The sequence below is a fragment of the Ictalurus furcatus genome, chromosome 8 (assembly GCF_023375685.1).
Source record: "Ictalurus furcatus strain D&B chromosome 8, Billie_1.0, whole genome shotgun sequence".
NCBI lineage: Eukaryota > Metazoa > Chordata > Actinopteri > Siluriformes > Ictaluridae > Ictalurus > Ictalurus furcatus.
In genome coordinates, this window is record NC_071262.1 from 6,268,333 (window position 1) to 6,295,301 (window position 26,969).

Here is a 26,969-nt window from a genome sequence, read left to right on the forward strand (position 1 = left end):
GGGGACCTACACAATATTATGCAGGTGGTTTTAATGTTATGGCTGATCGGTGTAAGTTCTTGATATAAATGTTGCAAAACATGTTCTTGGGTAAATTGCACCAGTTGTCATTATATATATTATATACATTATATATAATATACATTATATATATATATATATATATATATATATATATATATATATATATATATATATATATATATATATACACACACACACACACAAAACATTAGTTTGGAAGATTTCATGTAACAAATAGCAATCATGGTGAAGGAGCTTCCTAAAAGTTCTCAGGGACAATATTATTAAACAACATTTGAATTGAAAAAGCTGAAAATTGAGTGAGTCATGACAAAGCCCTTAAACATCCCTGTCACTACAAGTGGTTTGCTAATATGCAAGTGGAATATTCATGGAACCACAACTAATCATCCCCAGACAGGTGCACCACGCAAGGGCCACACCTGATGTTTTTGCTATCTCTCTTGATTTTTCAGGCTAATGGTGGCTTGCTTCACTGGCAGTGTCAGCTCACTGGACTTCATATTGAGAGTTAACAGCAACAGATTCCAAATGCAATGGCCACACTTGAAATCAGTTATTTTCCTGCTTACTTGTAAGTGAAATAATGAGTGTATAACACACTCATGGTCATGGTCATGGTCGTGGCAAAAGCATCCTCCATGTCTGTGTTCTTTAGCCACTCCTTTTCTTTTGAAGTTTTTCCACATTAATCTGTGCAAACTGAACAATAACTACCACATTTTGAGGTTGAAATGCCTAGCGGCATCACTGATATTACATCTTAGTCAAGGAGTATGTGCACTTGCGTCATGAAGCATCATACAGCATGAGCAACTCTGTGACCCAATTTTTATCACTGCATTCGTGTCATGCACTTGTGAGTGGTAGAGACTTCTCTCATCATACAGAGTACAGGCTCCCTTAAACTTGCAACTGAACAGGCTTCTGCTTTTAAAAATGGGGGTACAGAAAGTCAGAAAAGTCATTCTCCAAATCTGAAGCATCCAAACTGCCCAGCCACCTCCTCAGTGATTAGCCAGTAGAGATATGTGAATGAAATAGGGATTGGAAACTGGTGGAAGCTCTCACAGCATCCCTCACACCCTCTTTTTAACCTGCTTATCACAGAAATTGTGGGTTGCAGGCAATCTATTAGTTTATCTGCATTTCCCATAGTGTAGTGTAAGCATTGTTCCTTTAAAGCAAGTAGCTTTTTAAAAAATCGAAATAAATTATTGACTAAGTAACAGACACAAACACTACAAACAATGGATGAACATAGAAAATAAAACCGACGTAGTGTTTATTTCAGTTCATTAAAACAAAAATTATTTCAGTCATTAAAACAGTTTATACCAGTGCTGTTGAATGCTTTATTCTGATTCTGGTCAGATGGTTTTGATTAATTTTCTGTGACAGCACAGCTTGGAAAGTAGTTATATAAAGATTTATATAAATATACTTGTTCCACGGCATTTTTCTTATTCACTTCATGAGAGAGAAAAGAGAGGCTGGTGAGGGAAAGACAGTTATAACTGTTATAATGCAAGATATAACAGGAATTAACTTGTCTTGTGGACACTCCACAACATTAAACATAACTATAAATGAATAAATAGTATGAATTACCTTTTTAATTAAATGAATAAAACATTAAAAATTTTATTAAATGTTAGCATTGGGAATTACAATAGCATAAAAAGGAATAAAACAATTGGGGATGTGCTGTTGGACAATAATAAACTTCAGGGTAAGGAATAAAACAGGACAGGGTATAATGTGATATTTGTGTTATATTTTTAAACAACTAAGAAAACATTTGAAAACAGATTATTACATTTTAGATTTTGCAATCCATTTTGATGTAATGGCTAAAACAGAAAACAAGCAGCATTTGATGCCAACAGCATTAATGGGGATGTCTCAATTACCAAGAAGACTAATCCTTCTTGTTAGAAAATTGTATGCATGAACAGGAAGGAAGCTATTGAAGAAACACTATTTCAAACTTTCATTTGATCTTGCTTTAACCCGTTGGATCAGTTCCAAAATCTAATGTTTATCTGATTGTTACAGTTGTTTAAATCCTACAAACATTCAACCATTTGTTCTTGAAAGATCATGTTAACAGGAATCTCTGCTAGACACATGGATGGACTGACGGCATAAATTGTGGATAGCCCAAAAAACACACACAAAAAAAGGGGGGCTTCAATTTCATCAACATAAATATGTATGTAGCATCTGTATGACAATCAGGAAGGAAAATTATTTGTTATTTGACCTAGTTGTGACCTTGAAGCGTTTGGATCAACTCTAAAATTGAATCAGTTTATCTGCATGCTAACTATAAGTCCCCAAATGTCATGATGCAAGTCCATGGAGGTAGGTACAAATGCAGAACTTTATTTGCAGACAGACACAGGCTCAGGGGGCCCAAATAAGAAGCCCAAACACAAATGTGACCTGACTTGAATTAATGCTCCAGTAACTAAGGAAGAAAAACAGGCAACTTAAATAGGGCACTAATCAATCAGGGAAAATGGAAAAAAAAAAAAAAAACAACACACGAGTATGGTTGAGACAGGAAATGGAAGGAGACAACAGAGTAATAAGTTCTGTAGGGACAGTCAGGGTGCCTTGTAGTAGCCAAACGTGGAATTGCCCTAGGGGACATTACGGAGGCAATCTGAAGCACCACCAGGGTAAATACACAATCTCAGTGGGGCAGGAGGACAGTAGAGAGCCTCCAGCTCTGAGCTCAAACCCTCTCCTAATCCAGTCTATCCCACTGCCCCCAATATCCCTCCTGTTAGTGAAAAGGCTCTTAAGGTATAACCGCCTCACTGGAGTTCTGCTGCATCCATGAATGCCTGGAGCATTCTGCCATGATGAGTCCATGGCGGCAGATACAAATGCAGAACTCTTTATTTGCAGACAGACACAGGAAACAGGCTCAGAGAAACAGGCACAAGAAATAAACACACTAGGTACCATGGCCATCAGAAACAGAATAAAACTAGAAAATAAACCCTAAGAAAAAGTACTAAACTGCATAAACAACATCAATAACACCTATAAGTGGCCAAACCACAAATGTGACCGGACTTTAACTAATACTCCAGCACCTAAGGAAGAAAAACAGGCAACTTAAATAGGGCACTAATCAATCAGGGGAAATGAAAAACGCATGAGTATGGTTGAGACAGGAAATGGGAGGAGACAACAGAGGAAGAAGTTATGCAAGGACAGTCAGGGTGCCTTCTAGTGGCCAAAGGTGGAATTGCCTCAGGTGACATGACAATAAATCCTACAAACATTCTGCAAACTGCTTGTTCTTTAGATATCATGCTACTGAGTATCTTGGACAAACACAGATTAAAAACTTCACCACTTAGTGGTGGAAGCATAACTAGGAAAAAAAGGAAGGCATTGGAATACTTTCTGAATGCATTTATTCTCCTGAATTTTTAAGCCTTTTAAGCACAGTTTTAAATTAAGATTAATTTCCCTTTTACTTAAATTGAGATTAGTACTAAAGATCAGTAGTTTCTTATAATAAGGTTAATACAGATTTGAAGGATGAAGATATCTTTATTGAACTTTTACAAGTAACAGTTACCAAACTAAATCTGGTAAAAGAAACATGAAAGCAACAATACGGGAATTGTCTCTTTTATTTAAAAAAAACCAAAAAAAAAAAAACCAATAATTAAAAACAATTCATGTCCTAACACAAAACAGCAAATCTTTTACACACAGAAAACAGTTCATTTTCAGCAATTTGTGGCACGTCTGTAATATAACAACCACTGGAGTATCATGCTCGGAAAGTCTGACAGCCTACTGTGAGAAAACAGAATCTTAAATCTTTTGCATTGCATCAGAGTTAAAATGATTTACAAGATGTTTTTCATAGCTCTTATCTAATGAACATTTTTTCTAACTGATTCTTTGTATGTAAGAAACCATTATGTCTTTTCTATAGAGTGTCAGAAAGAAATAATCACTATGGGAGTAATAATAATAATAATAATAATAATAATAATAATAACAATAATAAGTCCCTTAAAGCTGATGGTAGACTAATAATAATATTAGCATTACATAGGGTGGTATTACATAAATTCCAGTTTAAAAAAAGGACAGCAGGGGTTAACAAGGGCAATCATAATCAGTTATTCACTCTTAGGTTCAGTGTTTAGGAACAAGGTTTTTAAATTGAAGGCTAAAAGAACTGTACAGTTGGACAGCTTGTATGGGTATAAAGAATGGAAATCACCTTTTGTGGTAACCCTCTTTACTTGTCACACCATATCAGATATTCAGGAAATGTCCACATTTTGCATTTCCTACAGTCAGAAAAAGAGAAGCTAAGAAACTTTGATTTTGTTTTTTTCCTGAGCATTGACCTGTTCCTCTCGTCGTTCCTCTCGCTCAGGTCGGTCATCACTCTGGCGTGCGATCAGGAGGCGACAGGTGAGTAGGATGCCAAACACCAGTGCATGGGCATAGCGTTTCAGAGGATCACCAACTAGCTGGTGAAAGAAGAGCACAGCAAGCATGACCAGCAGCAGCAGGAAGTTTGCCACATCCTTCGGTTTCCCAGGCACAAGTGTCAGGACCACACCGCATGCCACTTCGACAGTGCCGATGATCTTACGCAGAAGCACTGAGGTGATGCCCAGCTTCTTCAGGCCTGGCAGAGCCTTTGCATAACTCTTATATGCCCTTTTCTGAAAGGTGAACAGAAACACTGAATTTAACAACAGGAGCAGAAAAGCAGCATGAAGACGACATCCATTCTAGAGCTGGGTATTGCGGAAATATACTGATTTACTGAAATAGTAAAATAATCACAATTCAACCTGTTTTTCAAACGGGTCAGAGCTGCACTGGTAATAAAATATTAGTAATAGCTTGTTGACTAAAAGTTTGCTCCTGTGACCGGAAGGTTGCAAGCTGCAAATCCCAAGACAGGGATAATCAGAAAAGCACATAAAGGACCACAGCCAGGCAAAATCCTTAAGCCTGAACTTCACCATCCGCTCCAGACTGGAGTCCACTTCCTCTCAGAAATGGGGTCCAGACTTTTTATTTGAACTCTATTGACTGACTTATATGTGCAGAAAGCTACTGTTTAGTACACAATAGCATAATGTTAGCTTGGAGCATGACTATAATGTGCAAAACGATAACACGCAGTTTACCGTCAGCAATTAACCTTTAAAAAAAACCGGATCATTTAATACACTATAATATACACCTGTCTGTTATGTATCTCGAATATTACTGAAATTTTAATTCATCAGAGTCGTTTCAGAGGCATCTGCAGGTGCACCATAGAATTTGCTCGAAGGCGCCGCCATTGCAGACGTTACATTCACAACCTAGAAGGTGGACGCAGTGGGACTGCAGCTATCATGAACATATCAGCAACACAATCATGAACATAATGAAACTTCACCAACGATAGAGTCAGGTATAACTCTTGACATATATTACCGCATATGGACTGACACTGAGCTGGAGGATGTAGCTCCTGCGGTAACAAAGCACTACATCAAACAATAGCTTGGTCCCGAACCCGCACAGTCCGTGTGTGAAGAGCTCAGGTCAGTAAAGCGGTTCGGCAGGCAGCACTGTCGAGCTTGAAGCCGGTATGTCTTAGAAAATTAAACCAGCCAGGCCTTTATCGTGTCAATTATGTTGTACAGCTTGACTGTAGCTAATTCTAAATGCAGTTCTGGGATTTCCCTCTAGGATGTAGATTATACCGCTAACCAGTAATAAAAATGAATGAAAACCCTTATCTATCACCAACCAAAGCACCCATATGATGTAATGTAATGCTGTCTTAAGACAAAAAAGGTCCACGGAAAGACACAATTAGAGGCGCATGATTTGTGGTCCAGGTGCAGCAGCTGCATTTGATCAAAGACACACTCACCATTTCACTGTAGGCATCTTTGCTTAACCGCGGTGTAAGTTTAATCGTTCCCATGAAGACAAAAAAGAGGCCTAGTGCAAAAGAAAGAGCGACGATGGTTATTGTCCTCGGCGAGGCCATATTCGGTCAAGACTGCCAAAAGTCCAACTCCGTCTAACAACCGTCGTGCTCGTTATCCTCAGTGTCCTCATGAAGATGCTGAGGGGGAGGGGCTATCTAAAATCAAACATGGCGGCACGCCATCTCGGCCTCACTGAATCCCGCCTAGAGCGTCACATCGACTAGACTGGAAAATCTGGAGGTCGACCAATGAAACTGTTCACACGAAATGTTGTAAAGCTTTGAATACTAAGGTAAATGTGGTATCCATTTTGTGTGGTGTGTAAGGAACTATTACAGTTATGTATAGTTTAGTTGAATTTACCACACCTGCAAAAAAAAAAAAAAGAAAAAAAAGAAACGAGTAGAAAATTTCTGAATAGCATAGCAGTTTCTGTGCTATGATTAAGGGTCTGATTAAAGGTCTAAGAAGTTACTGTGTTGATTTTTTAAAGTTACCTTACCATATATGAAAGATTTAAAATGGGGTCTGTAATTTTCTAGTAAGAACTAGGGTTGTCATGATACCATATAATTAACATATAATGATTATGAATTTATCATTTTTTATTGATCACATAGTTTATCATTTCTTTATCGATCACATATATACTGTCTTTTCTTTGCATACCCCAGCATGTCAGGAAGCTGGGGTCAGAGCCATGGTACAGCACCCCTGGAGCAGAGAGGGTTAAGGGCCTTGCTCAAGGGCCCATCGGTGGCAGTGCTGGGGCTTGAACCCCTGCCCTTCTGAGCAGCAACCAGAGCCTTAACCGCCAAGCCACCACTGCCCCATAGGATACTATACCAGCTGAAGTATCACAATAACAAGTAGTATCACAATACCATGCAACGTGTGCAAAATTTTCCTCTGAATACTTTATTATTGAGAGTAAATAACTGGCTATTGGAAAAACTCAAGAACTGTCATACAATTGGCAAGCAACTAATTCAGTGTGCCACATATTTCATCTATTGTTCCCCAGAGCAATAAAATGATGCAAATGGAAATTGTCCTCAGAGTACTAAGAATGAACACAACATTAGGAATAAATAACTGAATTTGGAAACGAACTCCAAAAAATTATAATATTGGGAACTTTTGCTCGCTTACTAGTAAATAATTTTAGTATTTAGTACCCGGAGGAAACCCCCGCAGTACGGGGAGGACGTGCAAACTCCGCACACACATTGCCCTGGCAGGACTCGAACCCTGGAGGTGTGAGGCAAACGTGCTAACCACTAAACCACCGTGTGCCCAAACTTAACAAACTAAAGGTAATTTTTAAAAAAAATGGTCCTTAAGCTGATGAGAGGGATTTGCTAAAGGTGAAAAGAGAAGGAAAAGTCAATGAGGGTGGGCGAAATACAGCACTGAAAAGCAATCCCAGACCGGGATCAATGAACCAGTGTTGAATTGCCCGTAACATATTCTCTTTAAAAAAGTTCATGAACTAGGCAGACTTAAGGCTAGCTTTGAGGGAGCTGAATCCCAAATCCCTTACTACTGGGCAAGTCATCATTTCACAGCCCCTACAGGTTGGCAATATTTATGGTTGTTCTGAGCTCTTGAGACATTTGAAGAACTGTCCTTAAAATTAAATGTTGGCCTATAGGCATTAGGAATGTAACCGAATATGAATAAATTTTTCAGGATGCACAGATAATTCCGTTCTAAATACAGATACAAACAAGAGGTGCACTTCTCTGTACGAAAGCTTGCCAGAAAGGTTCATCTTAGCAGTAAATGCTTTGAATAATAATAATAATAATAATAATAATAATAATAAATTTAGCGTACGTCTTGTGTTAACATAGGCTATAATAACAGCAGTGTAAAACATAAATAAATCATGTAAATAGTTTGCCACACCAGCAACTCACAAAGCCGGCAAACAGATCGACCTCATCCTCACACATAAGTGCACCACACACAATCTTCTCATTACTCCTCTCCATACCTCTGACCATTTCTTTATCCAGATTTCTATTTCTCTCCACTCACCCCTTTCACTGTCTCCACCCTCTATCTCCTTTCGTCGCAATCTTCACTCCCTTTCCCCCTCACACTTCTCCTCTGTTGTCACAACCTTACTTCCCTCTGATAGCCACCTCTAATCACTGGACTTAAACACCGCAACTGACATGCTATGTTCCACTCTAACATCTTCTCTTGACAGCATCTGCCCCCTAACCTCCAGACCTGCTCGCACATCACCCTCTAGCCCTTGGCTCTCAGAAGCTCTGCATAACAACCGGGCCAAACTAAGAGCATATGAAAGGAAATGGCGTTAATCTAACTATCCGACTGACCTAACTGTAGTGGTCCACTCACTGCTCCAACGACGGTATCCAATGACGTGGTAGAAGGATTCCACGTGTTCCTGTCTTTTTGAAGCGATGTGAATACATTTAAATTTGTCATTCCAATTCTGCTTGACTCTCTCTTAAATTAAATCTGACTCCAACTGTAAAAACCTCAATGTTGTATTTATTTCTTAGTTATTTATATTTTGATTCTTTTGATCTTCTATACTTGATTAATTCTAGTTTATTCTATACTTTAAATTGTGCTCGTTCATTCGCATTCCATGTCGAGTCTCGCACCGGTTGTGTGCGCGGATCTCATGGTCACAAACTCACCAGTCTTGGTCATTAGCCAGAGGTAATTAACTAATACTATTTAGACGACCACCCCATGCTTACCCTTTCCTAAATAGTACTTTATTTAGTCCCCTTAGATAGTAACACTTAGTTATAGTAACGTTATCTCTAGTCAGAGGTCATGACCACTAAAATCTACAGAGATAGACCAATAATATCTAAGCAAAATCAGCTTTATATAATCATGCCATAGTTTTCCTATGTACACATTAGCTAGAAGAATATTACAGAGGTTTAGACTTCATCCTATTTAGATTTGGTCAATCAACTTTATGTTGTCCTAAACGCAGATTTCCTATCGAGCCTGTACACTTAAGTGTTAAGTACACTTAACTTAATGCCAAATTGTTAGCCTGTACTAACCTGGTCACAGATTTGCTGTAACAAGGACTTACAGTAATTTACTAGAGACAATAATTTCAGAATAATTCAGAACATAATCAAGTCTAATAATTTATTTAACCAGGTATGAAAACATCCAAATTCAATACTACTATTGATGATAATAAGAAAGAATTACATTCAACATTACATTACAATCAAATTCAAAACATAATAATTCAACATAAGAGAGACAACACATACCTGGTAGAGAAAAACTACACAGTGATCGTGTGGGAGATCTGTCTGCAGATTCCCTGACTCTTGGCAAGCTTTCTCCTAAATTTACCCAGCTTTATCCAGATGCTCTGTGGGTCCACCAAAAGGTGCTGTTTGTGATTATAATTTGATGTCTGTGGAAGGATGTACCTTATTTACATACAGGAGGCAATTTGAGTGAGGTACCCTGGGATGGTATGCCTTTAACGGCATGTAATATTTGTATTTGAACTGCTGTTGAGGGAATGAGACAATATTTTCCAGTCGCACTGAGACCTTTTGTATAATTCAGTAAACATGTATAGTCGACATCTTATTCGCATTAAAACATGTTATGTAATGCATATAGACCTTGGGTGTGTTTAAGGTAATCTCAATACAGAGAAAGAGAAGGGTGTGGAGAGAGGAAATGAGGATCTTCCAGGCTGACTTCGATGGAGATGATCATTTTTGAGGTGATCTCAATACAGAGAAAGAGAAGGGTGTGGGGAGAGAGGAAGTGAGAATCTTCCAGGCTCCACTCAGCATGATGTGCTATCTCAGGTGTGGATGCTAATTCTGTGGGAGAAAGATTGAGTGTTCGTTTTTGAAGTAGTCCTTTGTCCTCAGAGAGTAGGTCTCTCTAGGTTCAGACATCTTGGCACCAGCCTTACACTAACCAATTACCAAACATTTCTATCCTCTTTTTCCCATAGCATCTCCACTGCTAAAGCCACATACTACCAAGTGAAGATTGGCAGTTCTCCAAACACCAGCACTCTCTTCAAAACCTTTTCTTATCTTCTCTGTCCCCCTCCTCCCCCTTCCCCTACCTCTCTCACTGCAGGTGACTTTGCCACTTTCTTTTCCAACAAGGTTACATCAATCAGGAACCAGTTCTCAACCACAGACATGCATAGACCGGCTCCTCCTCCATGTAACTCCCAACTGGCTTCCTTCCCTCCCCTCTCAGAGACTGATGTCTCTAAAATCCTTTTACATCTTTAACACATTCCTCTCTACTGGCACATACCCTACTGCATTTAAGCAGGCCTGGATTACCCCACTACAGACCTGTTTCCCTCCTCCCTTTTCTTTCCAAAACTCTTGAAAGAGCCGTTTTTAATCAACTCTCCAATTTTCTCACAGAGAACAACCTCCTGGACACCAAGCAGTCTGGCTTCAAGAGCAATCACTCCAGGGAGACTGCTCTTCTTTCAGTCACTGAAGCCTTACGACTAGCAAGCGCAACCTCTAGATCATCTGTCCTCATCCTACTCGACTTCTCTGCTGCTTTCGACATTGTGAATAATCAGATCCTCCTATCAACTCTCTCCAGCCTGGGCATCACGAGAATGGTTCTGCGCTGGGTGGAATCCTATCTCTCAGAGAGATCCTTCAAGGTATTGTGGATGGGAGTTATTTCTGAAACTCAGAAACTCACAACTGGCGTTCCGCGGGGTCAGTTCTGGGTCCACTGCTCTTTTCTATCTACACTACATCTCTGGGACAGGTGACTGAGTCTCATGGCTTCTCATATCATTGCTATGCTGATGACACCCAGCTCTATTTGTCCTTCCAGCCTGACGATTCATCCGTCTCTGCACGAATCTCCCAAATCCCTCTGGATGAGGGAACATCACCTTAAGCTCAACCTGACAAAATCTGAGCTTCTCATCATCCCAGCCAGTCCCTCAATCAACCACAACCTCGCTGTACAGCTCGGCTCAACTACACTCAAGATGATTCAGAATGCAGCAGCATGCCTCATCTTCAACCAGCCCAAGAGAACCCATGTCTTCATCTCATTCCACTGGCTTCCTGTAGCCACCGTATCAAATTCAAGGCCTCGATGCTCACCTACAAGACCTTGTCTGGAACAGCACCCTCATACCTCAACTCTCTCCTGAAGGCTTACGTTCCTTCACGCAATCTGCGATCAATGAATGACCGATGCTTAGTAGTACGTACTCAGTGTGGCTTAATGTCGCTTTCAAGAACCTTCAAACTAACTGTTCCTCAGTGGTGGAATGAACTTCCAATGAACTTCCAACCTCAATCTGGACCACAGAATCTGTCTCTATCTTCAAGAAACAGCTAAAGACCCACCTCTTCTGTGAACACCTAACCAACCCATAAAAAATTAATGGATCAATTAATGGATCTTGTATTGTAGCACTACTTGTATTGTTCTCTGCTTGATATTGCTTTTCTTGTATTTTCTAATTTGTAAGTCGCTTTGGATAAAAGTGTCTGCTAAATGAATAAATATAAATGTAAATCATAAAAATAAATAAACTATATTAATCAGGTAAATAAACCATCATAACAAGCAGCCCACAATACACCCTAAAATGTAATTGCTCAATGATTTTGGTGATTGAAAATTAAACAGGTGGTTGCTAGAATTTAGTTGTTTGTGTTTCTGTCATATCTACATATGACAAAAATAATATGAATAATGTGTTAAAATGAAAAGAGCATGTTTTTTTAGCAGGTTAGAAGTCATTTATGTCAAAGAATGTTACAAAACATGATGTAAAGGATTAGTTGGATAATTTATGTCACCAAATTCTAAAAAAATAAATAAATAAAAATAAATAAACATTAACAAGTTAACAGCAGAAGAAAGCATACATTTTAATTACAATTCACAAAATTATTACAATTTACAATTCAACTTTACTGATAAAAAAAGCAAAATAACAATGCAATAACAGCAACAAATTATATTACTGGTTCTATAAAAAATACTTTTTCATTATTTTTTGAAGAGTAGAGACACCTGTCTGTTAAAAGCAAATGATACAGGGTTTCATACTGTATATACTAAAAAAGATGAGCCAGATGAATATGCCTATCTGGAAATCCATGTCTTGGTGAAGATGCCTAAAGATGTTGGTTTTGTGGTCCAGTCCCTTCATGAAATGTTCTGCACAGGTCTGTGTGATCTGTGTCATCTGCCAACACATTTCCAGTCCTCTCACTGTTCTGGCACCAAACTCTGATCCTGTCGGGCTTTTAGAGCCAAAATGGCTTTCTTGTAAAGATCTACCAGGAAACAGGCAAATTAATTGATTTAGTCTGCTGAGATTCTAGATCATACCTGCTCAGCTGAGAAAGTATTTTACTTGTGTGGTGGTCTAGGAAAACCCATTGAATGTCAAGTTGGCTGGATTATGGCATACAGCCAAAATGAGGTTAAAAATAAGGTTTTGACAAGCATACTTTAACCTGTAATTTAAGAAAACACAAGTATATATATCACCAAATGACATAACATTAAAAGAATTTTTTAAAATTATGTTTTGATCAACTTGTTGGATAGCTATGTGATATAGCACAATTGTCATAAAACTATAAACATTTAAATAAGAAAATCACTTATACACTCTGTACAGGAGACAGCGGACAAAGTTTTACGTAAGGAACCACCATGTAAATAATTCTTTAGATATAGTCCCTCCAAAAACACTAAATAAATGTCAACAATTGATGGTGACCTCACCATGTCAACAATTACATAATTTATGTAGTGTATGCACAAGTAAAATAAAAATTGCTGGGGTTTTGCAATGACAATACATAGAGGTAATCACTCAAAAAAAAAAAAAAAATTTTTAAATGGTCAAGCAACCTGCATTGGACCATTTGAGATGGAATGAACCATTTAATTTGTAACAGAAGAAAAAGTGCAAAACTGTGCAAAAATGCTCTTTCAATCAAATGCACGCAAAATCAGACAAATTGTAAGAGTTTAATGAATAAACCCTTTAAAACTAAGCAATGGCACTTACAGTCAAATGCACACAAAACCAGTCATATACAGTGAATCAGAACCAGGCATACAAAGTCCATCAGTTAATGGCCATTCTTCTTAATAGCGATTCTTCTGTTTTTGTGGCTGATGGCAAATCGTTTCACAGTTTCCATCTTTGCTTTCAGCTAATGTGTATTAGCTAAGTAAAAGTAACTAACTAGAACTAAAAAAGTAGATCACAAAGATTATCTATAGTATCGGTGACTATGCTTTTTTACTCTATGAGACTATATACATTATAACAGTTTCAGACTAGCGCTAATAGTGGTAGCTACTGTTGAGTACTTGTCCACGATCATTTGTGTGCATTGATGGTGAGGTAAGAGAGGAGAACCAGGAGAGCGCACCAAGGTCAGCTACAAAAATTTTAGCTGTAAATGGATCTCCAAAATTGGCTAAAATCCCTGCAATGACATTAGCAGGGCTAGTGTAATTTGAAAGCTACTGAAGAGCTCTTCCTAATGGCGAGCGTCAGTTGTTGTGATCCAGAGCTATCAGGTTTCATGATTGTTTTATGTGCAGATGATTCAAGCTTTGGTAATGGTACAGTTTCACCATGAAAGAACGCAATCACGTGACCAGCATGATTTAATTATTATTATTATTATTTGCATTTTTTCCAATACAGATTTAAGGTGCATAGCACCACCAAGTGTGCTGGAGTACATTAGTGGTCATTGACATAAATTATGCTTTTGTCTAGTACAGTGAAAATTCAGTGAGACTTACCGAAAGTGGCAGAGAGATCAGCAGGCTGTCTATAATTTACAGGAATTTCTTCTGTGTTTATCCTGTTCTTTCGCTTTCCTTTCACCACCTTTTTCTTTTTCTTGTTTTGTCCATTACCTGATGAAGCAGTGTATCAAAATGAATTCAGCCCATCATGCCTATTATCTACTTGAAATTATTCCAAAAGTGTAATTTTGAGCAGAATACCTTTAGAGGGTTTGGATTCCTGGGACTCTGGATAATCCACAGTCTCCACTTTTGCTTTGGGCTTCAGCCTCCCACTTTTTTGTGGCAACAGGTCATGACTGGCCTTCTCCTTTTGACTGTTACCATCCTGGTCTGCCTTATTTCCTTCTGCCTCTTCTTCTTCCTGCTCTTTATCTACTTCTTCATTTTTACTCCCTTTTTTCACACTTATTGCTTTGATCTTAACTTTCAGCTTCTTTTTCTTCAATTTCTTTTGAAAGGAGTTCTCCTGTAACCAGATTGCAGTCTAGTTTAAAGTAAGCAGAAAATACCCTACATACAAAACTCTGTTTGTTTGTTTGTGTGTGTGTGTGTGTGTGTGTGGTGTGTGTGTGTGTTCAACTGTTTAACTTACCTTAAGAATAATTGGTTGTAGATGGCTCCTGCTTTGCTGTTCTTCCTCCAGAGGGCACTGTGCTTGGTGAATGTCTGGTTTACTGGCTTTAAGTCTGCAGATGCCAACACTTATTACACACTACAAAAAATGCCACCTTAGTGAAATTGTGAAATTATCTTCAATATAGTCACATGTATCCAGTATTTCCTATTTTAAGATGGCAATAAATCCAAAATAAGTTTATTAAATTCAGATTATTAATTTTATATAATTAGAAAATTTGGCTTCATATTTAGGGTGCACAGTGGCTTAGTGGTTAGCACAGTCGCCTCGGTTTGGGGATTCGATTCCCGCCACTGCCCTGTGTGTGTGGAGTTTGCATGTTTTCCCATGCTACGGCGGTTTATTCCGGGTTCTCCGGTTTCCTCCCCCAGTCCAAAGACATGCATAGTAGGCTGATTAGCATGTCCATAGTGTCCACTGTGTATGAACAGGTGTGTGAATGTGTATGTGATTGTGCCCTGTGATGCATTGGCACCCTGTCCAGGGTGTTCCCCACCTTGTGTCCCATGCTCCCTGGGATCGGCTCCAGTTTCCCCACGACCCAGTAGGATAAGTGGTATAGAAAATGGAAGGATGGATGACTTAGTATTTATCAGGTGGGCTCTCCAGAGGGTGGTGCTATCAGCTGAGCACACTATCCATACTGACTTCCCTGACCTGCAGTCAATCTACAGCAAGCAAGGCCAGGAAGATAGTTAAGGACCTCAGCCATCCAAACCATGGACTGTTCTCTATGTTGTGGTCAGGGAAGTGCTACCACTCCCTGAAGGCCAGCACAGAGAGAATGAGGATGAGCCTCTTCTCACAGGGCATTCAGGCCCTGACCCAGAACAACACCTAGGACTAGACCTTGGATTTATTTGCACAACACCCACGCCCCCTACATTCCTGTTAACATACCCATGTTACCCCAGATTTATAAATCTTTATTATACATGTTAACAATTTCACTGCAACTACCTCAGCACTGCATTTCACATACAATCGCACATATCTGCACTTTATTCCAAATATAGTCTGAACTGTTACTGCTGTTTATCTTTTTATATCCTTTATATTATATTTTTTAGAATTTACCTTTTCTACTTGTATACAGGTAAACTTTACAAGTAAACTCTGGTTTATGTAAATTCTATTTTTGTGTCACAGTCAGTCATAAAAAACACATTCCACTGCATGTCGTACTGTGTATGGTTGTGTCACCAATAAAAGTTTAAGTTGAGACTATTTCATGCATTTTTAAACACAAAGGCACCTTTCAACTTTGTTTTTCTTCTGACTTTTTTCCGCCTTCCCTTTCCTTTCTCTCTCCTCTGGTCCTGGTGGCCTTCCACCATCTCTGACTACACGGGCACAGAGATCTGGGTAGTCCAGGCACACAGCCCGTAGTAACCATCTGAGGCCTCGCAATGTCTTCCTGTCTGACCATCGCCGCAGGTCCATTAAGGCAGAGCATGGCTCCTTTTATGGGACAAAAATGTCATTATTCATACAACTGCTCAATCTAATTAATAAAAAGCCATAAATTAGATATATCATATCACATAAGTATGTGAAAATATATACTAGAGATATTTTGATTTCTGGCCATGTATTTTGTCATAATCCAGTATGTTACTCACAATGTGGCACAGAGACTGGCTCTGATTGACTAGCTTCTCCAGGGTCAGGACCTCAATCAGTTCACTTCCCAATAAGGCATTCATTTTGTCTTGTTTATTGGCTAATCTGTAAAGAGGAACAGTCTGTGGAAATGATTTACTTTGCATGTAGTGCTGTGTAAAAGTATTTGCCCCATCCTGATTTCTTCTGTTTTTGTATCTCATACTAAACGGTTTTAGATCTTTAAACAAAATACAACATAAAACAAAGGCAACCTGAGTAAACACACAATAAAGTTTTTATTTATTTATTTGTTTTATTGAAGCAAAAAGAGTTATCCAACACCTATCACCGATGTGAAAAGCTAATTGCCCCCTTAAACTTAAAATCTGGTTGTGCCATCTTTAGCAGCAATAACTGCAACCAAATGCTTCCAATAACTGGAGATCAATCTTTCACTTACATCTAGGACTAGGACTTACTCCTATGTTTTGGATCATTGCCTTGCTGCATAATCCAGTTGCTTGAGTTTCAATTTCAGGACTGAAGACCAGACATTTTCCTTTAGGATTTTCTGGTAGAGAGCAGAATTCATGTTTCCCCTCAATTATTGAGAGTTGCCCAGGCCCTGAAGCAGCAAAGCATCCCCACACCATCACACTTCCACCACCATGCTTGACCGTAGGTATGATATTCTTTTTGTGGAATTCTATGTTTGGTTTATGCCAAATATAATGGGACCCCTGTCTTCCAAACAGTTCCACTTTTGACTCATCAACCCAGAGAACATTCTCCAGCGGAACCCCATTATGAATGCAGTTTCATAGATTTGGGGAATTAGTAACTACGGGAGCAAATACATTTTCACACAGGCCCAGTTGATATTAGGTAACTTTTTTGCTTCAATAAATAACATTATCATTTAAAAACTGTATTTTGTGTTTACTCAGGTTGCCATTGTTTAATTTCTGAAAGAATTTTATTATGAGATATACACAAAAACAGAAGAAATCAGGATTGGGGAAATACTTTTTCACTTCACTGTACAGTAAATGTAATGTAATCATGTTCGTAAAACATACTAATAATAATAAATACTTTTTCACATAGAGGAAACTATTTATACAATTAATTTTAAGAATAATTTAAAAGAGCATTTAAACATATAAAGGGTGTCTAAATGATGGCTTACACTAATAGGGGCTTTCCAGCCACTCTAGGCTGTCTCAGCATGTCTGTGAGAAGTTCTTTGACCTCTTTCATTCTGTGTCTATCACTGGAGTCCACCACAAAAATGACTCCATGGGCCTCGCCATAGTATTCTTTCCAGCATGAGCGAAACTCAGTACTTCCACCTATGTCCAGCAAATTCACGAGGAAGTTTTCCAACCTTAACTCATGTCGGACACATCCATGAGTAGGACTCACTTCTCCATGGGGAGCTAAACAGTAGGTAGAGATAGAAATTATTGTAAACTCCATCATTATTTATATACAGTCATGGGAAAAAGAAAGTAGGCAGGGTCCTTCAATTCTTTGTTTTTATTTATCAAGGTCTAAATAACAATTGTGTGATCTTTCACCAACTTCTAGAAACAAACAAATAACCTCTGGCAATGACAAAAAAAAATACACAACAGATTTCAATATGTAGTCTTTTTTTTCCCTCCAAAAGTAAAACAACATTCAAAAATGAGAACACCGTATATTTTAGTAACATGTAGAACCACCTTTAGCAACAATAACTTGGAAGTAAATGTTTTCTGTAGGAGTTTATCAATCTCTCACACCATTTTGGAGAAATTTTGGCCCACTCTTCTTTAGAACATTCAGCTCATTGATGTTTCAGGTCATTTGTTTATGCACAACTCTCTTAAGATTCAGTCACAGCCTCTCAATGGGGTTGAGGTCTGGACTTAGTTTGGCCATTCCAACACCTTGATTTTTTTCTGCTTTAGCAATTCAGAAGTTAATTTGCTGGTGTGCTTGGGATCACTGTTCTGTTGCATGACCCAGTTTCAATCCAGCTTAAGCTGCTGGACAGATAGTGTCACATTTGTCTCAAGAATATTCTGGTATAAATTGTGTTCAAGGTCCTGTGGCTGCAAAACATCACCCCTCCACCACCGTGCTTGATAGTTGGTATGAGGTGTTTGTGGTGATACACTGTGTTTGGTTTTCTCCAAACATGGCGCTTTGCATGATGATCAAACATCTCCACCTTGGTCAGTCCAAAGGATATTGTTCCAGAAATTTTGTAGTTTGTTCAGATGCAATTTTGAAAATCTAAGTCATGCTGTAATATACTTTGTGGCTTTTTCCTAGCCACTCTTCCCTGAAAGCCATACTTGTTCACTCTTTTTATGATCATGCTGTCATGAACATAAACATATAATGTCCTTACAGAGGCCTCTAGGTCACATGATGTAGCTCTCGGTTCTTAAAAATATATATTTTAAGCATTAAAAAGTCTGACCTTGGACTGAATGTGCTGGGACACCATTCCTGATAACATTGGCAACTGTTTTGAAGGCTCTCCATTTGTAAACAATCCTTCTCTCTGGAGAATGGTGAATTTCAAATTGTTTGCAGATGGCATTATAACCCTTCCCAGATTGATAAGCTGCAACATTTCCTTCTCTGAGGTCATGACTGATGTCCTTTCTTATTGGCATGATGTAGACACACACCTGAGTGCCAACAGTGCCAATTGACAACAGTTCTGCTTTCAGAGAGGTAGTCACACTTCTTGATGATTAATTAATCTTGTGCATTTCATTAGTAACACCTGGTTGCTAATCTCTTAATAATTATGAAAGTATGAAGGGTGTACTTATTTTTTCCCTACCTATGGAATGTTGTTTCACTTTTTTGGTAAAAATGACTACATAATGAAATCTGTTGTGAAGTTTTTTGCCACTTGAGGTTAATTGTTTCTTTATAGAAGTTGGTGAGGACTACACAATTGTTAATTATTTATTTGTTATTTGCCCTTATAAATAAAAAATCTCAAATTGGGTGTACTTTCTTTTTCCCATGACTGTAAGCTAATATACACAATGTTATTCTTACCTCTTAACATCCCTCTGACGCACAGTGTCTTTCCAACTTTGTCAAGGCCAACCACCAGCACAGTAACTTTCCTGAAGAAAGAGAAGAGATGCAAATTACCAGTCCATCTAGGTAATATCTGTTTTTCTCAATCTACTATTTAAGAATCTATGTTTACTAATTTTGGCATTATTACTGAACTATGCAGATGAAGGTGAACCCCTTGCTCACTGGCTTAGCAGTGGCAGATTGGCCAGGATTTGAACTTGCAAGTTTTCTGATCAGTAGCCCAGAGTTTTTATTGTCGAGTCACCACTCTCCATTCGGTTTCTAATGAGCCCAACATCAGTGCAAATAATACAGAGTATTGTGATTATATCTGATAGCATTTACCTCATGGGTTGCTGCAGTTTGGAAATCCAGTTGCAGCAGTTGCTCATCAAACTGAACATATTGAGGTGAGGAGGAGTACACCATCTTCTTGATTCAAACCTGTATACAGATTGCACAGATTGCACAGATTCCACGTTAAACCAGGCGCGAGTCCCACTGCACCATAAACTGCAGTTCAGAGTTATTGGTTTTGGAGTATGAAATCAACAAAATGCTGAAAAATTCAAAAGGATTATGTACCAGGTTGTTAGTTTATATGCAGTACACAGAACTAGACTTATGTGCACCATGTCTTTAATGTGTGTTTTTTTTTAAAAACCAGCAGTTTTAAAGCATTTACAAAGAAGTGCAGGAACACAGATGTACAGTTCGCAATATATGAAATAAGCAGATTCAATTTTATTGTAAGGTGTTGTTAAAAAATGGCAATTTACTTACAGTAATATGTCCTTATTTATTTGCATGTTTATGTTTTCCTCCCCTGTGGCATTGTGTACAGTGCTGTGAATCGTAATCAGGCTCAAATTATGCCTATAATCCTGTCACCTCATCTGGGAGGAGCCAAGAAGGCTCATGCTTCTTACTAATCACATGAGCTTCAGGGACATCTGCTCTCCTTATTGGCAGCTAATGGTTTGTTTATCTGTCCCTGATAGAGATTCACTTGTAACATTAATAAAAAGTCCCCACGTGTATAGTGTTTTATGTATGACAAAATGTGTTTCATGCTTTTCCAGTCACCTATAATTCAATACACTTACAATAATTATGGATTATATGATAGCACGTTATTACCATATTGTGGCATGGCACTGTTAATAAAGGCAGCATGAACACAGGTAAGGTAAACCTACTGGAAAATCTGGATTCTGGTGTCTGTTGTATGCAAGCACATGCCAGCAATGTAAATCATGTGTGTATTAATTTTTTTTCTTTTGACATCATAAAAGGTTTGGCCAGCTTACTGATGAGCTCTTTCAACAAATAAACTATAAAGTACCAAAACACCTGTCTATTGTGGCATTCTTGTCTATTGAGATGACCAATAAACCAAGCTGAGTGATGTTCTGTGCATTTCTCTTTTATTAATTTGGCTATTATTATGCACTTTTTCAACTTGGGGCATACATAAATACCTGCACTTTTTCTCCAGTCCTTGTGTTCCATTTCACCAATCCTAGTGAGAATTACCTGGATATCTAGTTGTGACCCTTCCAACAATGTCACAAAGTGGTGGATGACTCAGTATTTGCAATAAATACTGCTGTCATACAGCCATCTGCTTTTTCTTCTCACCTTGTACTCATCAGACTACATGTACGCTATCTGCTTAGAAGCTGCAGTCAGCACTAGAGATAACCTCTTCCCCAAAGCTGGTAATACGCTCCTCTAATCTCTTTTGATGAGGAAAATATATTGTATTTTTATACATTGTGTTTTTCTAGTGATATGCTATGGAACTTTGTGGTATCTGCCGGCTTCAAGTAGCACTTGCCTCTCATTCTCTCCACCAGGTCGAGTTCTCCCCTCTAGCCAATGAGCGGGCTTGTGACCGTGTGCCACTGGTGTGGTTTACTAGTTTTTCCTTTAGTTTTTGCTTTAATCTGCACTTTTACTACTAAGCAGGCTAAATTTGCTGGATTCTGCATGTGAGCAATACTGGAGCTGGAGTCAGGTTTCCCTTCATTTAACATTCATCCCCCCCGCCACCACCACCACCACCGGGTTAGGTGTTATCCACCTCCCTCAGTGTTCTACACTCAGAGTATTCCACACCCCACTGTCTAACAGAAGAGCGATTAAAGATGATAAAATAATACCTCTACATTCTGAGATGATGCTGTAGCTAGATTGTTGGTTGGGGTTTGTAATTGTTTTAATCGAGTCTGGTGTGTCTCTGTTGGACAGTATGAGCTCTTAAATCACTTGTCCTATTAAGCAAGCTAAGAAAACCGTAAGTCTTTTTTAACATTTCCAGTCAGTCAGAGGGGCCGAAAGCAGAAAGGACTTTTGTTTGGGTTTTTTTCACTGATGTGAAGCTTTGTAAATGGTAAATAAAATGGTAAATGGTGCACTTATATAGCACATTTATCCAAAGTGCTTTACACTGTGTCTCATTCACACACACACACACACACACACACACCAGTGGTAGCAGAGCCACCATGCAAGGCACTAACTTGCCATCAGGAGCAACTTGGGGTTCAGTGTCTTGCCCAAGGATACTTCGGTATGTGGAGTCATGTGGCCCAGGAATCGAACCGCCAACCCTACGATTAGTGGACAGCCCGCTCTACTACCTGAGCCACAGCCGCCGCACAGCTTTGGAGTCAGCAACTTTTTTACAGTGCCCTCCACGAATATTAGCACCCTTGGTAAATATGAGCAAAGAAGGCTGTGAAACATTGTCTTCATTGTTTAACCTTTTGATCTTTCGTTTAAAAAAAATTCACAAAAATACTCTGCTCTCATGGATATCAAACAATTGCAAACACAACACAGGTTTATCAAAAAAAAAACTTTGTTAAATATAGGTATGCAACAGTTATTGGCACCCCTATGAATTCCATCCATCCATCTTCTACCGCTTACTCCTGTACAAGGCGGGGTACACCCTGGACAGGGTGCCAGTCCATCGCAGGGCACAACCACATACACACTCACTCATACACTATGGACACTTCATACACGCCAATCAGCCTACCATGCACGTCTTTGGCTCTGGGGGAGGAAACCAGAGTACCTGGGGGAAACCTCCACAGCATGGGGAGAACATGCAAACTCCGCACACCCATGGCCCCAGCGGGACTTGAACCCCAGACCCTGGGGGCGTGAGGCGAACGTGCTAACCACTAAGCCACCCACGTTTGCGGCCCCCCCCCATGAATTCAAATGAGAAAAATATATTTGAAGTATTTTCCCATTTATATATATATATATTTTTTTTTTCTATATTTTTAGTACACCTGGGTGACTAGGAACAGGAAATTGCCCAACCATGACCTCCTTTTTCACAGGGGTGTGAATATGAGGCAACATATAGGCCAAATTCCCTTAATCATTCAGTTATTCTTAAGTCATTCCCTTAAGTCAGTAAGACCAAGGAATATAGCTGTGATGTGCAACAAAAGGTTGTTGAGCTTCACAAAATGGGAAGTGGCTATAAAAAAAATAGCACAAGCATTGAAAATGCCAATTTCAATTAACATTTCAACAATTAAGAAGCTCCAATCAACTGGAAATGTTATGAATCAACCTGGAAGAGGATGTGTGTCTATATTGTCTCAATGCACTGTGAAGAGCATGGTTCGACTGGCCAAAAAATCTCCATGGATCACAGCTGGAGAATTTATGATGTCACCTACATCTACATCTATATTCCAAGCACCTACAAGTTGTTTGGAAGGGTTTCAAGAAAAAAGCCTCTACTCACATCCAAAAACAAACTCAAGTGTCTTCAGTTTGCCAGACACTACTGGAACTTCAAATGGGATCGGGTTCTATGGTCAGATGAAACCAAAATAGAGCTTTCTGGCAATAAACACCAGAGGTGGTTTTGGTGCACACAGAGAGGTAGCCATATGGAAAAATACCTCATGCCCACGGTTAAATATGGTGGTGGCTCTTTAATGATTTGGGGCTGTTTTTTCTGTCAGAGGACCTGGACATTTTATTCGGACACATGGCATTATGGACTCTGTCAAATATCAAAAGATATTAAATGAAAACCTGACTGCCTCTGCCAGAATGCTTAAAATGGGCCATGGTTGGATCTTCCAGCAGGACAATGATCCAAAACATACATCAAAATCAACACAAAAATAGTTTACTGACCACAAAATCAAGGCCCTGCCATGACCATCCCAGTCCCCTGACTTGAAACCCAAAGAAAACCTGTGGGGTGAACTGAAGAGGAGAGTCCACCAGCGTGCACATTGAAATTTGAAAGGTCTGCAGAGATTCTGTATGGAGGAACGGTCTCAGATCCCTTGCCATGTATTCTCCAATCTCATCAGGCATTATAGGAGAAGACTCGGAGCTGTTATCTTGGAAAAGGAAGGTAGCACAAAGTATTGACTAAAAGGGTGCCAATAACTGTTGCAAAAGATAAACAAAGATAAAGATTTGTTTTTTCTTAAACCTGTGTTGTGTTTGCAATTGTTTGATATTCATGAGAGCAGAGTATTATTTGTGAATGTTTTGAACAAAAGATCAAAAGGTTAAACAATAAAGAAAAATTTTCACAACCTTCTTTGCTCATATTTACCAAGGGTGCCAATATTATTGGAGGGCACTGTAATTCATCTTCAGTAACTATTTTCTTGTGGTAAGGGTTATGGTAGATCCAGAGCCTGGGATCCTGGGAACACTGGGTGTAAGGCAGGAATCCACCCCTGATTGGATGGCACTCCATCACAGGACACCATGGAGACACATGTTCACACACTCATTCACACAATTTAGCCAAGCAATACAGAATTTACAGTTGCTTATCAGAAGTTAGTATGATCATAAATAGGAGTCCCAAGAATGATTGGTGCTATAGGTTGTGCACCAATCCTAAGGCCATTCACTACATGACGGTTTAGGTATAACTGCCTGTCCACTGATTTGTTTGTTCTGTACATGTAGGCAGATGTGGACCATTGTTGGGGCCCTTGACATGAAACTACAACTGCTCCAACCAGAAAAAAATCAACGCTGCTATGACACAAAACACTAACTACTATAACATACTATATCCTACTATAACATACTTTTAGGCTCATCCACCTCAATGTCATGTTGATACAATTAAACACATTAGTATTTAGACTTTATTTACAATACGTTGCACAATAAATATGTAAAACCATGCATAGACTCCCTAAAAAATAAATAATTTTTTTTTCCTTACATTTATCTTCACTAAAGTTTAGTACTAAATGCTGGGAATAAGAGAAGATACAAGTGTCCTGGTGTAGGGCAAGGTTAGAAAATAGTGTAAATAAAAACATTTCCATGGCCTTTTGGTTAAATATATTTACATAAAATTGATCTAATTTTGGTCAAAACATGATTTTTCATTATTTTTGGCTGTTTTACAGAATTTAGGCACATATACATCCACCAGATTTTCACAGACCACCACACACACAGCAGCATTTAAAAATTGTCAGTAATTCATAAACATTATAGCTAAGCTAGTTACATTACATTTATGAGCAACTTACAATTATCTAATTTCTATACAACTGAGCAGTTGAGGGTTAAGGGCCTTGACCAGCAGTGGCAGCTTGGTTGGATTTGAACTCATGACCTTCTGATCAGTAATCCAATGTCTTAACTACTGAGCTACCACTGACCTAGCTAGCATTACTATCACTGCTTGTCTGACTCTCATATTGTGTGCCTTGCAGTGCCATATGACTTCATCAATTCATAACACCTACATCTGTTTTAAGTGATATTTTATCATTCCCATGTACATAAGTAACATATCCAAAACAAAATATATGCTAAACATATACCTGGGGGTGGAAAAGCGGTAGCAAGGGGGTCAGGCAAAACATTGCCATTCTTAAAAGTGGGTCGCACTAGTAACTATTGTAATGTCTTGCTGGAATGTCTTTTAAAGGAAGCTTCAAATGTAGCAGCTTGCATACTTACCAAGGAAAGGACGTCACAACACATTACCCTGGTCTTATTCAAGCTACATTAGGAAAAATAAAGAAAAAGAAAAAAAGAAAAAAAAAGAGATCTGCTGGCTGCTGGTTGTGCACTGCATCAAGGACAGATGGGACTAATGTTCAGATAAATATTTGTTAATTTGTCATTGGACAGATAAGCTCTATGAACTAATTTAAGGTGCATCTGGTTGAGATGAGCACAGGAGGAGGAAAAATGTATTCTTTCCAGAACTTCCACCCACCAAACCTCATCAAGGCCCTCTGTCAGCTTTGATTCCTTGTACTGGAATTATCATCTTCAGAAAGAAACATGTGACAGAATACTGACCCCTTTTACGTTAGATGACTATGAAATATGTGCTTGTTTTATTATCACAAGTCTTCACCTTGTGATCACGACTCTACTGTATATGGTGTGATAACAAGCCGTTAACTTTGATAATGTAATAGCAAAAATTGCATGACATGAAACTAATGTTTTTCATAATCATATGCTTAATTCACCTAGCTACATAATTGTCTTTTAAAACTGTGTATTCTTCTAGAAGTTTCTCAGTCTGATTAACTTATAAGAACATATTGTTCCTGCAAACTTCTGATTTAAAACCTTCTACTTTTGATAAAGTCTGAATAAATAAGAGGATATCTGTGCGTTTACTGGTTTGGCCTTAGCTTTTTGCTTGCTATTTGTTAATACTAGACACATAACTAGACATATAATACATATATATTATATATTTATATATATATATTTTTCTTCTTTTTTTAACTGTTATACAAATACTATTTTGAAGACTGCACTGGGTGCACTACATACAGTCATGTAAAAAAAATTATCAATAAAAGTACACCTCATGGAGATTGTTGGTTTTTTGACATATTTGGACAAGCAAACATTTGATCATCATTGAAACAGTGCCTATTAATGAAGTTGATATACTTGAACAAAACTTTGAAAGGAAAAATTTGCTTTTTTAATCATTTATTCAACAGAAATATCAATAGATGTGATATTCTTCTGTGGAAAAAGTAAGTATACACTTGGCCTCAGTATTGCCCCCTTTAGCAGAAATAACTTCTTGTAATCATTTTGCATAAATGTCCACCAGGCTTGCTGGATTCTTTTGACCACTCCATGCAATATTCTTTCAGTTGCAAGATGTTTGAGGGTTTTCTTGCATGTGCGCAGGCCAGCCCTGTGTATGGCAAGGGCCCCTAAGTATTAAACTGTAATATTGAACCGACTGCCAGCTGGTGGTACATAGACCAGCTCTTTGAATCTTATTTGTGGTAGCACTTCAAATGTGCAACACTGTCCAATGACAGGTTAGCTAATTTGGCAAAAAAAAAAAAGTGATTGCACAGATATACTTGAACGTAGGTCAAGAGGTACCTTCTTCCATTAAATGCCATTCAAGCTGCACTATGGCTGTGTCCCAGGCAGCATTAAGACAAGTGTCACTTGTGGACATTTGTGAAACAGCAGAAGATTGCTTTGTTGCAACACATATGCTCTGTGGTCAGTTTGAGTGATTCTCACCCTCAGTAGAGATCAAAATCACAACATATTGATTCTTATTGTCAGTAAAAAACATTATCAGAACTTGAACAACTCCCATTCTCAAGAAAGGGCAGAATCATTGTTGTGTACAGTTCTCCTCTTCAAAAAAGCATGGCTTCAGCACTATTTAGGATCATTGTCCATTATTGTAGGAAATGTGCACAATTACAACATGTTGT

General features: G+C 38.5%; 2 protein-coding genes across 2 annotated transcripts in view; both read right to left on the minus strand.

The window, feature by feature from the left end:
* Positions 1 to 1,899: 1,899 nt before the first annotated feature.
* tmem35 (transmembrane protein 35) lies at positions 1,900 to 6,658 on the minus strand. Its single transcript, XM_053631971.1, has 2 exons — positions 5,978 to 6,658; positions 1,900 to 4,763 (listed from the first exon to the last, which is right to left on the minus strand). Exons 1-2 carry the CDS (start codon positions 6,095 to 6,097, stop codon positions 4,401 to 4,403), a joined length of 483 nt encoding a protein of 160 aa, XP_053487946.1. The 5' UTR covers positions 6,098 to 6,658; the 3' UTR covers positions 1,900 to 4,400.
* A 4,904-nt stretch (positions 6,659 to 11,562) lies between these two features.
* Positions 11,563 to 26,969, minus strand: part of arl13a (ADP-ribosylation factor-like 13A) — a 20,329-nt gene continuing 4,922 nt past the window's right edge. Inside the window, exons 3-11 of the mRNA XM_053630426.1 lie at positions 19,561 to 19,659; positions 19,189 to 19,259; positions 17,309 to 17,558; positions 16,137 to 16,242; positions 15,770 to 15,975; positions 14,470 to 14,563; positions 14,076 to 14,343; positions 13,869 to 13,985; positions 11,563 to 12,370 (exon numbers count right to left, since the gene is read on the minus strand). Coding sequence (XP_053486401.1) covers positions 12,303 to 12,370; positions 13,869 to 13,985; positions 14,076 to 14,343; positions 14,470 to 14,563; positions 15,770 to 15,975; positions 16,137 to 16,242; positions 17,309 to 17,558; positions 19,189 to 19,259; positions 19,561 to 19,619 — 1,239 coding nt within the window. The 5' untranslated portion in view covers positions 19,620 to 19,659 and the 3' untranslated portion in view covers positions 11,563 to 12,302. The remainder of the gene's footprint in view (positions 12,371 to 13,868; positions 13,986 to 14,075; positions 14,344 to 14,469; positions 14,564 to 15,769; positions 15,976 to 16,136; positions 16,243 to 17,308; positions 17,559 to 19,188; positions 19,260 to 19,560; positions 19,660 to 26,969) is intronic.